A 13,121-nucleotide genomic window follows, 5' to 3' on the forward strand; every position below is an offset into this window, starting at 1 on the left:
AAATACCATTTTATTTTTTGATTAAGGTTTAAGTGAAAGAAAGATAAGAAAGCTCAGGAAATATTAACTCAGCAAAAATAAAAATGTCCTCTCAACTGCATTTATTTTCAGCGAACTTAACATGTAAATATTTGTATGAACATAAGATTCAACAACAGACATAAACTGAACAAGTTCCACAGACATGTGACTAACAGAAATTGAATAATGTGTCCCTGAACAAAGGGGGAGGGGTTAAAAGTAACTATCTGGTGTGGCCACCAGCTGCATTAAGTACGGCAGAACATCTCCTCGTGGACTGCACCAGATTTGCCAGTTCTTGCTGTGAGATATTACCCCACTCTTCCACCAAGGAACCTGCAAGTTCCCGGACATTTCTGGGGGGAATGGCCCTAGCCCTCACCCTCCGATCCAACAGGTCCCAGACGTGCTCAATGGGAGTGAGATCCGAGTACTTCGCTGGCCGTGGCAGAACACTGACATTCCTGTCTTGTAGGAAATCACACACAGAATGAGCAGTATGGCTGGTGGCATTGTCATGCTGGAGGGTCATGTCAGGATGAGCCTGCAGGAAGGGTACCACATGAGGGGGAGCGTTGAGATTGCCTGCAATGACAAGCTCAGTCCGATGATGCTGTGACACACCGCCCCAGACCATGACGGACCCTCCACTTCAAAATTGATCCCACTCCATAGTACAGATCTCGGCGTAACGCTCATTCCTTCAGCGATAAACGCAAATCCGACCATCATCCCTGGTGAGACAAAACCGCGACTCGTCAGTGAAGAGCACTTTTTGCCAGTCCTGTCTGGTCCAGAGATGGTGGGTTTGTGCCCATTGGCAATGTTGTTGCCGGTGATGTCTGGTGAGGACCTGCCTTACAACAGGCTTACAAGCCCTCAGTCCAGCCTCTCTCAGCTTATTGCGGACAGTCTGAGCACTGATGGAGGGATTGTGCGTTCCTGGTGTAACTCGGGCAGTTGTCATCCTGTACCTGTCCCGCAGGTGTGATGTTCGGATGTACCGATTCTGTGCAAGTGTTGTTACATGTGGTCTGCCACTGCGAGTACGATCAGCTGTCCATCCTGTCTCCCTGTATCCCAGTCTTAGGCGTCTCACAGGACGGACATTGCAATTTATTGCCCTGGCCACATCTGCAGTCCTCATGCCTCCTTGCAGCATTCCTAAGGCACGTTCATGCAGATGAGCAGGGACCCTGGGCATCTTTCTTTTGGTGTTTTTCAGAGTCAGTAGAAAGGCCTCTTTAGTGTCCTAAGTTTTCATAACTGTGACCTTAAATGCCTACCGTCTGTAAGCTGTTAGTGTCTTAACGACCGTTTCACAGGTGGATGTTCATTAATTGTTTATGGTTCATTGGACAAGCATGGGGAACAGTGTTTAAACCCAATGAAGATCTGTGAAGTTATTTGGATTTTTACAAATTATCTTTGAAAGACCGGGTCCTAATAAAGGGATTTTTGTTTTGCTGAGTTTATATATTTACACACATTTTACCTCTTTTTTTGGGGGGGTAGGTACAAAACTACCTCCATACTGTGCCTTTGGAAAGTATTCAGACCCTTTGCCTTTTTCACATTTTGTTACGTTACAGCCTTATTCTAGAATGTATTACATTTACCAAGAACCTGATGGTCACAGAGCTCCGGAGATGGGACAATCTACCAGAAGGACAACCACCTCTGCAGCACTCCACCAATCAGGCCTTTATGGTAGAGTGGCTAGACGGAAGCCACTCCTCCCGTTTGGAGATTACCAAAAGGCACCTAAAGGGCTCTCAGACCATGAGAAACAAGCTGCTCTGGTCTTATGAAACCAAGATTGACTTCTTTGGCCTGAATGCCAAGCGTCACATCTGGAGGAAACCTGACACCGCAGGAGTAGCTTCGGGACGAGTCTCTGAATGTCAGAGTGCCCCAGCCAGAGCCTGGACTTGAACCCTATCTAACATCTCTGGAGAGACCTGAAAATAGCTGTGCAGTGACGCTCCCCATCCAAACTGCCAGAGCTTGAGAGGATCTGCAGAAAAGAATGGGAGAAACTCCCCAAATACAGGTGTGCCAAGCTTGTAGCGTTATACCCAAGAAGACTCAAGGCTGTAATCGCTGCAAAAATGTTCTTCAACAAACTACTGAGTAAATGTTCTGAATACTTATGTAAATGTGATTTCAGTTATTATATTATGCATTTTGTATGTGGACACCTGCTCGTTGAACATCTCATTCCAAAATCATGGGCATATGAAGTTGGTCCCTCTCTTTGCTGCTATAACATCCTCCACTCTTCTGGGAAGGCTTTCCACTAGAGGTTGGAACATTACTGCAGGGACTTGCTTCCATTCAGCCACAAGAACATTAGTGAGATCAGGCACTGATGTTGGGTGATTAGGCATGGCTTGCAGTTGATGTTGAAATTCATCCCAAAGGTGTTAGCACAGAATCGTCTAGAATGTCATTGTATGCTGTAGCATTAAGATTTCCCTTCACTGGAACTAAGGGGCCTAGCCCGAACCATGAAAAAAAGCCCCAGACCATTACTCCTCCTCCACCAAACTTTACAGTTAGCACTATGAATTAGGACAGGCAACATTCTCCTGGCATCCGCTAAACCCAGATTTGTCCGTTGGACTGCCAGATGGTGAAGCGTGATTCATCACTCCAGAGTTTTTACTGCTCCAGAATCCAATGGAGGCGAGCTTTACACCATTCCAGCCAATGCTTAGCATTTTGCATGGTGATCTTAGGCTTCTGTGCGGCTGCTCTGCCATGAAAAACTATTTCATGAAGCTCCCGACGAACAATTATTGTGCTGATATTGCTTCCAGAGGCAGTTTGGAACTCGGCAGTGAGTGTTGCAACATAGGACAGACGATTATTACGTGGTATGCGCTTCATACAACTGGTGGTCCAGTTCATTGAACTTGTGTGGCCTACAACTTCGCTGCTGAGCAGTTGTTGTACCTAGACGTTTCCACATAACAGCACCTACAGTTGGTCTAGAGGCAAAAAAATTAAGGAGAAGCGAGAGATAGATAATAAAATGTATACATATATATATACAGTGCCAGTCAAAAGTTTGGACACACTTACTCATTCAAGAATTTTCTAAATGTTTACTATTTTCTACATTGTAGAATAAAATATATATATATATATATATATATATATATATATATATATAATTTTGCCGATTCTGTTGAAAAACGTTTCTTAAACAGAAGCAAACGGAACAAAACGGGAATAAACATACCTGAATTTGTCCAATAGAAACTCTTGTTTCAAACTGTTGGACGAATGATTACACCCTAAATCAGCAAGATGCAGGCAAGAGTGTGCAAGGCGGTATTGAATGTGTCAGTGTATGTCACCTTGACTATTCACATTTCTCTCAACCTGTGCACCTACATTGTAAACTTTCATTTGTAGGCTAGGTTGTACAGTAGCAACCTCATGATGGGTATAGGAACATTTTTAATGTCATGTAATAGCCTAAATCTATTGATGTTACATTGAGCTGGATGAATGGAATATGAATGACAGTCATCCAATATACTGTATTAAAGTTAAATAATAGAAATAAGGCCATGTTCATAAACAAAAGATATCCTCTCTCATCTTAAGAACTTCTTAAGGCTAGCGGAACCCCTCGACAACATCCGCTGAAATGGCAGAGCGCAAAATTCAAAGATATATATTTTTAATATTTAACTTTCACACATTCACAAGTACAATACACCAAATTAAAGCTTAACTTATTGTTAATCTAGCCATCGTTTCCGATTACAAAAAGGCTTTACAGTGAAAGCACACCATACGATTATGTTAGGTCAGCACCTAGTCACAGAAAAACATACAGCCATTTTCCAGCCAAAGAGAGGAGTCACATAAAGCAGAAATAGAGAGAAAATTAATCACTAACCTTTGATGATCTTCATCAGATGGTACTCATAGGACTTCATGTTACACAATACATGTATGATTTGTTCGATAAAGTTCATATTTACATCCAAAAATCTCAGTTTACATTGGCGCGTTATGTTCAGTAATGTTGTGCCTAGAAAACATCTGGCGAATTTGCAGAGATCCACGTCAATTTACAGAAGTACTCATCATAAACTTTGATAAAAGATACAAGTGTTATGCATAGAATTACTGATATAGTTCTACTTAATGCAACCGCTGTGTCAGATTTCAAAAAGCTTTACAGAAAAAGCACACCATGCAGTAATCTGAGTACAGCGCTAAACCACAAAAACAAGCCATACAGATACCCGCCATGTTGTGGAGTCAGTAAAAGTCAGAAATAGCATAATAAATATTCACTTACCTTTGATGATATTCATCAGAATACACTTCCAGGAATCCCAGTTCTACAATAAATGTTTGTTTTGTTCGATAGATTTCATCTTTATGTCCAAATACCTCCTTTTTGTTAGCGCATTTGGTTCACCAAGTCCAGACGAAAGTCCAGACGAAAAGTCAAAACAGTTCTATTACAGTTCGTAGAAACATGTCAAACGATGTATAGAATCAATCTTTAGGATGTTTTTATCATAGCATCTTGAATAATATTTCAACCGGACAATTCCTTTGTCTTTAGAAATGAAAAGGAACGTAGCTCGCTCTCACGGCCACGCGCGTGAATTAACTCAAGGCATTCTGCCAGACACCTGATTCAAACAGCTCTTATTCGCTCCCCCTTCACAGTAGAAGCCTGAAGCAAGGTTCTAAAGACTGTTGACATCTAGTTGAAGCCTTAGGAAGTGCAAAATGACCCCATTTGCGCTATATACTCGAAAGGAAATTACTTGAAAAACTACAAACCTCAGATTTCCCACTTCCTGGTTGGATTTTTCTCAGGTTTTCGCCTGCCATGTGAATTCTGTTATACTCACAGACATCATTCAAACAGGTTTAGAAACTACAGAGTGTTTTCTATCCAAATCTACTAATAATATGCATATATTAGCTTCTGGGCCTGAGTAGCAGGCAGTTTACTCTGGGCACGCTTTTCATCCGAACGTGAAAATACTGCCCCCTATCCCAAACAGGTTTTAAACAGCACCGACCTCCACTGATATACAGTGCATTTGGAAATGATTCAGAAATTATCCCTTCACTTTTTCTACATTTTGTTACATTACAGGCTTATTCTAAAATGGATTCAATAAAATGATTTCTATAAATGTCATTATGGGGTATTGTGTGTAGATTGATGAGGAAAAAATATTATTTAATCCATTTTAGAATAAGGCTGTAATGTAACAACGTGGAAAAAGCTAAGGGGTCTGAATATTTTCCAAATGCACTGTATACTTAACACCCAAATACCATCAGCTTGGGCAGGATCAGATGGATGGAGACATGTCAGGACCGGAGATGTTTCTGTTGTACAACACTTCTTTACAGAGGACCATTGTTGGCTATGTCGACATCCCTTGATATGTCCCCCGATGCAGTATAAATAGTTTTTTTACACAATTGCTACTGGCGAAACAAAAGAGGAAACTGAAATGCAGATGCACAAACACGCTCTCTTAACCTCATCTCCTCTCCCTTTGTGTGCTTCAACTCCCCCTCCCTAACTGTATCTCCCTTATCCCCTTTTTCCTTATACTGTACATACCACTAGGTAAGGTCAACATTATTGGACCATGATTTACCTGCTCCTGAGACAGTAAATCTACTGTTCTCACTGTCCAGACATGACTGGCTGTATGGCTAAACCAAACCTGAACCCTATTTATTTTAATTTAATTTAATTGAACCTTTATTTAACTAGGCAAGTCAGTTAAGAACAAATTCTTATTTACAATGACGGCCTACCAAAAGGCAAAAGGCCTCCTGCGGGTACAGGGGCCTGGGATTAAAAATGAAAAATAGGGGTCTCCCGAGTTGCGCAGTGGTCTAAGGCACTGCATTGCAGTGTTAGCTGTGCCACTAGAGATTCTGGTTTCGAGTACAGGCTCTGTCGCAGCCGGCCGTGACCAGGAGGCCCATGGGGCGGTGCACAAATGGCCCAGCGTCCTCCGGGTTAGAGAGGGTTTGGCCGGCAGGGATATCCTTGTCTCATCGCGTACTAGCGACTCCAGTGGCGGGTCGGGCGCAGTGCACGCTGACACCATCGCCAGGTGTACGGTGTTTCCTCCAACACATTGGTGCGGCTGGCTTCCGGGTTGGATGGGCATTGTATCAAGAAGCAGTGTGGCTTGGTTGGGTTGTGTTTCAGAGGACACATGGCTCTCGACCTTCGCCTCTCCCAAGTCCGTACGGGAGTTGCAGCGATGAGACAAGACTGTAACTACTACCAATGGATACCACGAAATTGGTGTGAAAAAAGGAAAAATAAATACCATATAAATATAGGACAAAACACACATCACAACAAGAAAGACAACACAACACTATGTAACGAGAGACCTAAGACAACAACTTAGCAAGGCAGCAACACATGACAACATAGCATGGTAGCAGCACAAAACATGGTCAAACATTATTGGGCACAGACAACAGCACAAAGGGCAAGAAGGTAGAGACAACAATACATCACACAAAGCAGCCACAACTATCAGTAACAGTGTCCATGATTGAGTCTCATTCCAGTCGCTAGCTGCAGCAAACTGAAAATAGGAGCGACCCAGGGACGTGTGTGCTTTGGGGACCTTTAACAGAATGTGACTTAATGAACCCTTAACGCAACCTAACCATTCCATGCACGAAAGAAAAAAATATCAGCATGTAATCTGTGAGCATGTTCTTCAAATCAGTCATCTCCAGGAACAGAACATGTCTGGATGGTTAGTCAGAGAAATTAATTCATTACTGATGAGTTGTGGACAAATTGCAGGCAAACAGCTCATTGGGGTTATCTTGTTTGGCATATCCATGAATAAAGCCCATTTAAAGCATCATTGTCAAACCCCGAGCTGTGTAAGGACACACAAATCTGCTCCTGGATGATATGGACATTGTGACATAATCTCACATCCTTATGAGGGCGACATAAAGTATGCTCTTATCTGCGACCGTGGTTTTCAATCTGTGGTCAACCGGAGTTCGACAGGTGCTCCATCATTTATTTTAGAAATGTTTTATTTTGAAGAATTTGTCTCTTCAAACAATAACAGTTGGGAGTATTAGTATTAACGGTGTAAGCAATTTTACCTTCCTTTTTACAATGCAAATACTATAGTTTATATTAATAATAATAATAAAACACCTTTAATCTGTTTTAGTCACTGATAAAATTGACTACATTCAGGTGGGGAACCGCTGATCTATGACTAGGTCTGCTGGTGGAACTCAAGATATTCTTTCTGGGTGTTAGAATTAGGTTAATGTCGTCTCTATTTCAGGCTGTCCCTTTCTGTAGGTACAGAGACTAGGGGCTAGCTTATGTACCGCCTCCACTTATCTGACTACGGTGTATGATGCGTACATGACCCCCATACAGGGGTCACTGACTGAGGCGGGGTCTTGTCTCTGTGGCCCTCAGGGTCCAGTCCCTTGGCTCAGGCTGTGTAAGTAAGACCATGGTTATCATTAGTCAGATGAGGATAATGGGTTGATGGGCTAGACGTCACAAAGGAAACGAGAGAGGCTTGTCTTCCTCTCTTCCTTCCGAGGTAGACAGCTAATTTCCCTTTTCCCTCTTCCTGAGGACTTTCTCTCCAGCGGCTCTTCTCTCTATCCCTATTTTTTTGTTTGGAGTGGTTCCGGACTTTCTGTAAACCGACTTGCCGTGGCTAAAGATAGATTTCTGCTCATGTGCGCATGCAGGTGCTGCTGCTGCTTCGCCAATGAACGTCTTTGTCTGGTGTAGCCTACAAACTTCATGCTGTGCACAAAGGACAGGGACGATATGTTCAGACTATTGCATTCTATACCTCAGTAGGCTATGAAGCATAAGCGCAATTTCATGTTCTTTTTTCAGGAAAAAGGTTACATGCAGTTACAGGTATCTGCCAAAATAAAGCAAACACCAACATAAAGTGTCTTAATAGGGCATAGGGCCACCATCAGTCTGAATAGCTTCAATGCACCTTGGCAAAGATTCTACACATCTGGAACTCTGTTGGAGGGATGTGACACCATTCTTCCACGAGAAATTCCATTATTTGGTGTTTTGTCGATGGTGGTGCCGCCGTGGAAGATACTGTCTCAGGCGCCACTCCAGAATCTCCCATAAGTCTTCAATTGGGTTGAGATCTGGTGACTGAGATAGCCATAGTATATGTTTTACATTGTTTTAATGCTCATCAAACCATTCAGTGACCACTCCTGCCCTGTGGATGGGGGCATTGTCATCCTATGGGGGCTTAGCTGTGGAGCCAAAATAATGGCCTGCCCAGCATTTCTATACATGACCCTAAGCATGAGGAGATGCTAATTGATTCATTAACTCAGGAACCACACCAGTGTGGAAGCACCTGCTTTCTATACACTTTTTATCCCTCATTTACTTCAAGCGTTTCCATTATTTTGGCAGTTACCTTTATTTTATATGTTGTGCACAAAAGACATGATCAACATGTTCGTACCCTAATTACAAACCTCAAGTGGGGAGTTACATGCAGCATATCACACACAAACAAGACAAAGACAGTCTAATTAGCCATGTAATGTTATTTTCTAGTCGTCACAATGGCTAAGCAGGAGGCAGACAGGCAGTCAAAGTAATAATGTTCCTTTTCAGCAACTCTGGCTAATGGCTACACTATGGTAGCAACTACAAAAATGAGACTAACTCATCACATAAAACTGATTATTTTTGCTCCAATACAATATGAAAACTTCGTATTTGCAGCCACTGCCTTTTTGTTTCTCCTCTTTCTTCTTCACGTGTTATCGGTACTGGTGCAGTTCAAGACAAGGATGATAAATGGGTCAACACGTCCTGAACACACACCGAAGACATTGGTAATTGCTCAGTTGATCTTATTGATAAATTGATTAACTCAGCTACAGTGAAACCCTAGTTGCATACACCCTCCAGTATACTGTTGGCAGGACTGACAGACGGAATCTGTCAATAGAACGGCTTTGCGGTCACAGCACTCAACAACACGATGATCATGAGTGGCAGGCAAAGTGCTGTGACAGGTGAATGGCCCTTCATGTGAAGTCAATCTGATCTGAGTATAATAAATAATAAATACTCTGAAAATTAGACAATCACATAGGCAAAAAGTTAATCATGATAACTTCAAAATCAGATATAGGGATCTGCACACCAATTTGAACCAGATGTTACAACCACAACCATAGTGTTGTTACTTGATACAGGTGGACCTAATGTTTTTTGCATTATGTTTTTCTCATACTGATCAAGAAAACTCAAAATACATGTGAATAATCTAGCATGTCTAAAGCATGGGAAAATATGTATTTATTATCTCTTTGTGAGTGAAGATGGGGGTAATATCCAATCTAGACAGAGACAAAATTGCACTTACCATCATGTTATTTTTAGACAAAGAGGGTGATAGCAAACAATGACAGAAAGGGAAATGAGACAAGATGAGAGGGGAGGGCAAGGGATGGAGAGATGTACAAGATAAACAGAGAGTAGGGGAGAGCTGTATGTGACGGTGCAGTAACACTCGGACGATAGAGAGGGAGGACGATAAGAGTCTTGGGTAACGAGAGAGAAGTTCAGTTGAACATCTGTGCTTGCATTACAGTGGTCACTTCTCTACTTGCTAGGCAAAGACTGACTGAGAGATTCAGAGAGAACCAGAAGAAAAATACTTTGCCACCACCCTGCATCTAAGAGGAACAGGACAAGTGCCTTTTGGGGACCTTACTTAAGTTGTGACATTGGGTAAGGCCTTATTACTGATGATTACATGTTTTATACTTTATACCAAGTATGATCCACAACTTTCATAGTAAATGTGATTGTGAAAGAAACTTTAAGGAACCATAATGTCTTTAATTATCAATTGCACAAATGTTGAATGGTCAGATGTACGCCTGAAATAGAGTTTGAAGACCAAAGCAACATTTATACACTACAGGTCAAAAGTTGTATAACACCTACTCATTCAAGGGTTTTCTTTGTTTTTACTATTTTCTACATTGCAGAATAATAGTGAAGACGTCAAAACTATGAAATAGCACAATGGAATCATGTAGTAACGAAAAAAATGTTTTATATTTGAGATTCTTCAAATACCGATCCTTTGCCTTGATGACAGCTTTGCATACGCTTGGCATTCTCTCAACCAGCTTCACCTGGAATGCTTTTCCAACAGTCTTGAAGGAGTTCCCACATATGCTGAGCACTTGTTGGCTGCTTTTCCTTCACTCTGCGTTCTAACCATCCCAAACGATCTCAATTTGGTTGGGGTCGGGGGATTGTGGAGGCCAGGTCATCTGTTGCAGCACTTCATCACTCTCCCTCTTGGTCAAATTGCCTTTACACCGCCTGGAGGTGTGTTGGGTCATTGTCCTGTTGGAAAAACCAATTATAGTGGGACTAAGGGCAAACCAGATGGGATGGCGTATCGCTGCAGAATGTTGTGGTAGCCATGCTGGTTAAGTGTGCCTTAAATTCTAAATAAATCACAGACAGTGTCACCAGCAAAGCACCCCCACACCATAACCCCCCCCTCCTCCATGCTCTATGGGGGGAAATACACATGCGGAGATCATCCGTTCACCCTCACCGCGTCTCACAAAGACACGGTGGTTGGAACCAAACATCTCAAATTTGGACTCCATACCAAAGGACAAATTTCCACCGGTCTAATGTCCATTGCTTTTGTTTCTTGGCCCTCTTCTTCTTATTGATGTCCTTTAGTAGTGGTTTCTTTGCAGCAATTCAACCATGAAGGCCTGATTCACAGTCTCCTCTGAACAGTTGAAGTTGAGATGTGTCACTTGAACTCTGTGAAGCTTTTATTTGGGCTGAAATCTCTGAGGCTGATAACTCTAATGAACTTCTCCTCTGCAGCAGAGGTAACTCTGGGTCTCCCATTCCTGCGGCGGTCCTCATGAGAGCCATTTTCATCATAGCGCTTGATGGTTTTTTGCGACTGCACTTGAAGAAACTTTAAAAGTTCTTGAAATGTTCCATATTGACTGACCTTCATGTCTTAAAGTAATGATGGACTGTCGTTTCCCTTTGCTTATTTGAGCTCTTGTTGCCATAATATGGACTTGGTCTTTTACCAAATAGGGCCATCTTCTGTATCCCCCCCCCTTGTCACAACACAACTGATTGGCTCAAACGCATTAAGATGGAAAGAAAATTCCACAAATGTACTTTTAAGAAGTCACACCTGTTCAGTTCATTGAAATGCATTCCAAGGGACTACCTCATGAAGCTGGTTGAGAGAATGCCAAAAGTGTGCAAAGCTGTCATCAAGGCAAAGGGTGGCTATTTGAAGAATCTGGGGGTGGCAGGTAGCCTAGTGGTTAAAGCGTTGGACGAGTAACCAAAGGTTCCAAGATTGAATACCCGAGCTGACAAAGTAAACATATGTAATTCTGCCCCTGAACAAGTCAGGTAACCCACTGCTCCTAGGCTGTCATTGAAAATAAGAATTTGTTCTTAATTGACTTGCCTAGTTAAATTAAGGTAAAATATATTATGATTTGGTTACTACATGATTCCATATGTGTTATTTCATAGTTTTGAAGTCTTCACTATTATTCTACAATGTAGAAATAATAGAAAAACTCTTGAATGAGTAGGTGTTCTAAAACTTTGGGCCAGTAGTGTACTAAGTCAAGAATGTTCGCGAGTTAAGTAATCTATTAGAACCACTGATATGTAAATATATCACAGTGGGTAACCATTAGTCATGGCAATTTAATACCGTATGAGGAAACATTAAAGGTGTGCCAAGCCATCATTACAAGGACCATGAGGGAACCATGCTACATTTAGAGCAAATGAACAAATCTGCTTCAAAATTGTATGATTTTCACTATAAAAAGTTTCCTCTCTGCCTTTCCTCCCTCAGATCAAGTGTGCTTACCATGCAAGGAATGCATCTAAGTCTGTGTCTGGCTCTGCTGCTGCCATGGTGCAACCAGTGCCAGAGAACGGACTCTACCAGTGCCAAGCTAGGAAAAGAAGACACAGGAGACCTGTTGGCTGTCAAACTCGTAAACCGCAGTGGCATCCTGGGCCCTCTGCTCCCCCCAGAGTTCCATCCAACACCCCGGCAGACCAGAGCCCCACATCCGGCCTCCCAGGTATCCAAGAGAGCCCAGCAAGGGTCCCGCTTCACCCTGTCCCTGGATGTCCCCACCAGCATCCTCAGTGTCCTCATAGACCTTGCCAAGAACCACGACATGAGAGCCAAGGCTGCTGCCAATGCAGAGCTGATGGCACGCATTGGGAAAAGGAAATAAGGGATGGGGTCGTATGGGCAAAGGCTAAGGGGGGCAATTCTCAACTCACCTCAACTCAGGGTGGGTTTTCAAAATCAGGTTAAGGGATGGATAGGTTATGGGAAGGAAGGGTTGTTATTAGAGGAAAAGACATCTTGAAGTCTTTAATTAGTTTAGCCCTTTATCTGTTTTATATTTCTATTGCATAATTCTTACCTGATTTTATGCCATAAAGATGCACTGTCTGCCTGTACAGAAACGTTCTATAAAAAGAATGATAAAACAAATTGTGCTAATTAAATGTCACATCAAATATAAGATGAAGCTGGTCTTTTGTCTCCGCTACAGTGGGCAAAATGTATAATTTGTGGGCAGATAATCTTCTGAAATAGTAATAGGCAGGGAACCATTTGGAGTCTGTTTATTGCTTTTATTTATATGTGTAACAAACTAAGGAAAGGTTGGAAAATAAAATCAGATAATAAAACCTCATTTCTTTGTGTACAGCTTATTTCTTCTGCATTGACGTCAGAGGCGTTTATTAAATACAAGCATCAGTAACCAATAAAGCACTAACGGATGAGTAATATCACCCTGCATCATTCCCAACAAGAAGACTGATAACAGGACTATGGCACAGGGAGGAAATTGACCCGAGACAGAGGTCCCTGTTAGAGATCATCCATCTAGTTGATTAATGCTTGATCCCAAGTCAATTGGATAATTAAAGCAGCAATTCTGAGAGTAATTTTTAGTCA

General features: G+C 42.1%; 1 protein-coding gene across 1 annotated transcript; it reads left to right on the forward strand.

Moving 5' to 3' along the window:
* The first annotated feature begins 9,612 nt into the window (after nucleotides 1-9,612).
* LOC109876671 (urocortin-3-like) lies at nucleotides 9,613-12,850 on the forward strand. The gene is made up of 2 exons (XM_031802474.1): nucleotides 9,613-9,841; nucleotides 11,991-12,850. The coding sequence occupies exon 2, from the start codon at nucleotides 12,007-12,009 to the stop codon at nucleotides 12,382-12,384; it is 378 nt and encodes a 125-aa protein (XP_031658334.1). The 5' UTR covers nucleotides 9,613-9,841; nucleotides 11,991-12,006; the 3' UTR covers nucleotides 12,385-12,850.
* The last annotated feature ends 271 nt before the right edge of the window (nucleotides 12,851-13,121 follow it).

This window comes from Oncorhynchus kisutch, linkage group LG1 (assembly GCF_002021735.2).
Source record: "Oncorhynchus kisutch isolate 150728-3 linkage group LG1, Okis_V2, whole genome shotgun sequence".
Taxonomy (NCBI): domain Eukaryota; kingdom Metazoa; phylum Chordata; class Actinopteri; order Salmoniformes; family Salmonidae; genus Oncorhynchus; species Oncorhynchus kisutch.

Coding starts and splice junctions, on each gene's coding strand:
- LOC109876671 (XM_031802474.1), top strand. CDS start 12,007: ATGCAAGGAATGCATCTAAGTCTGTGTCTGGCTCTGCTGCTGCCATGG.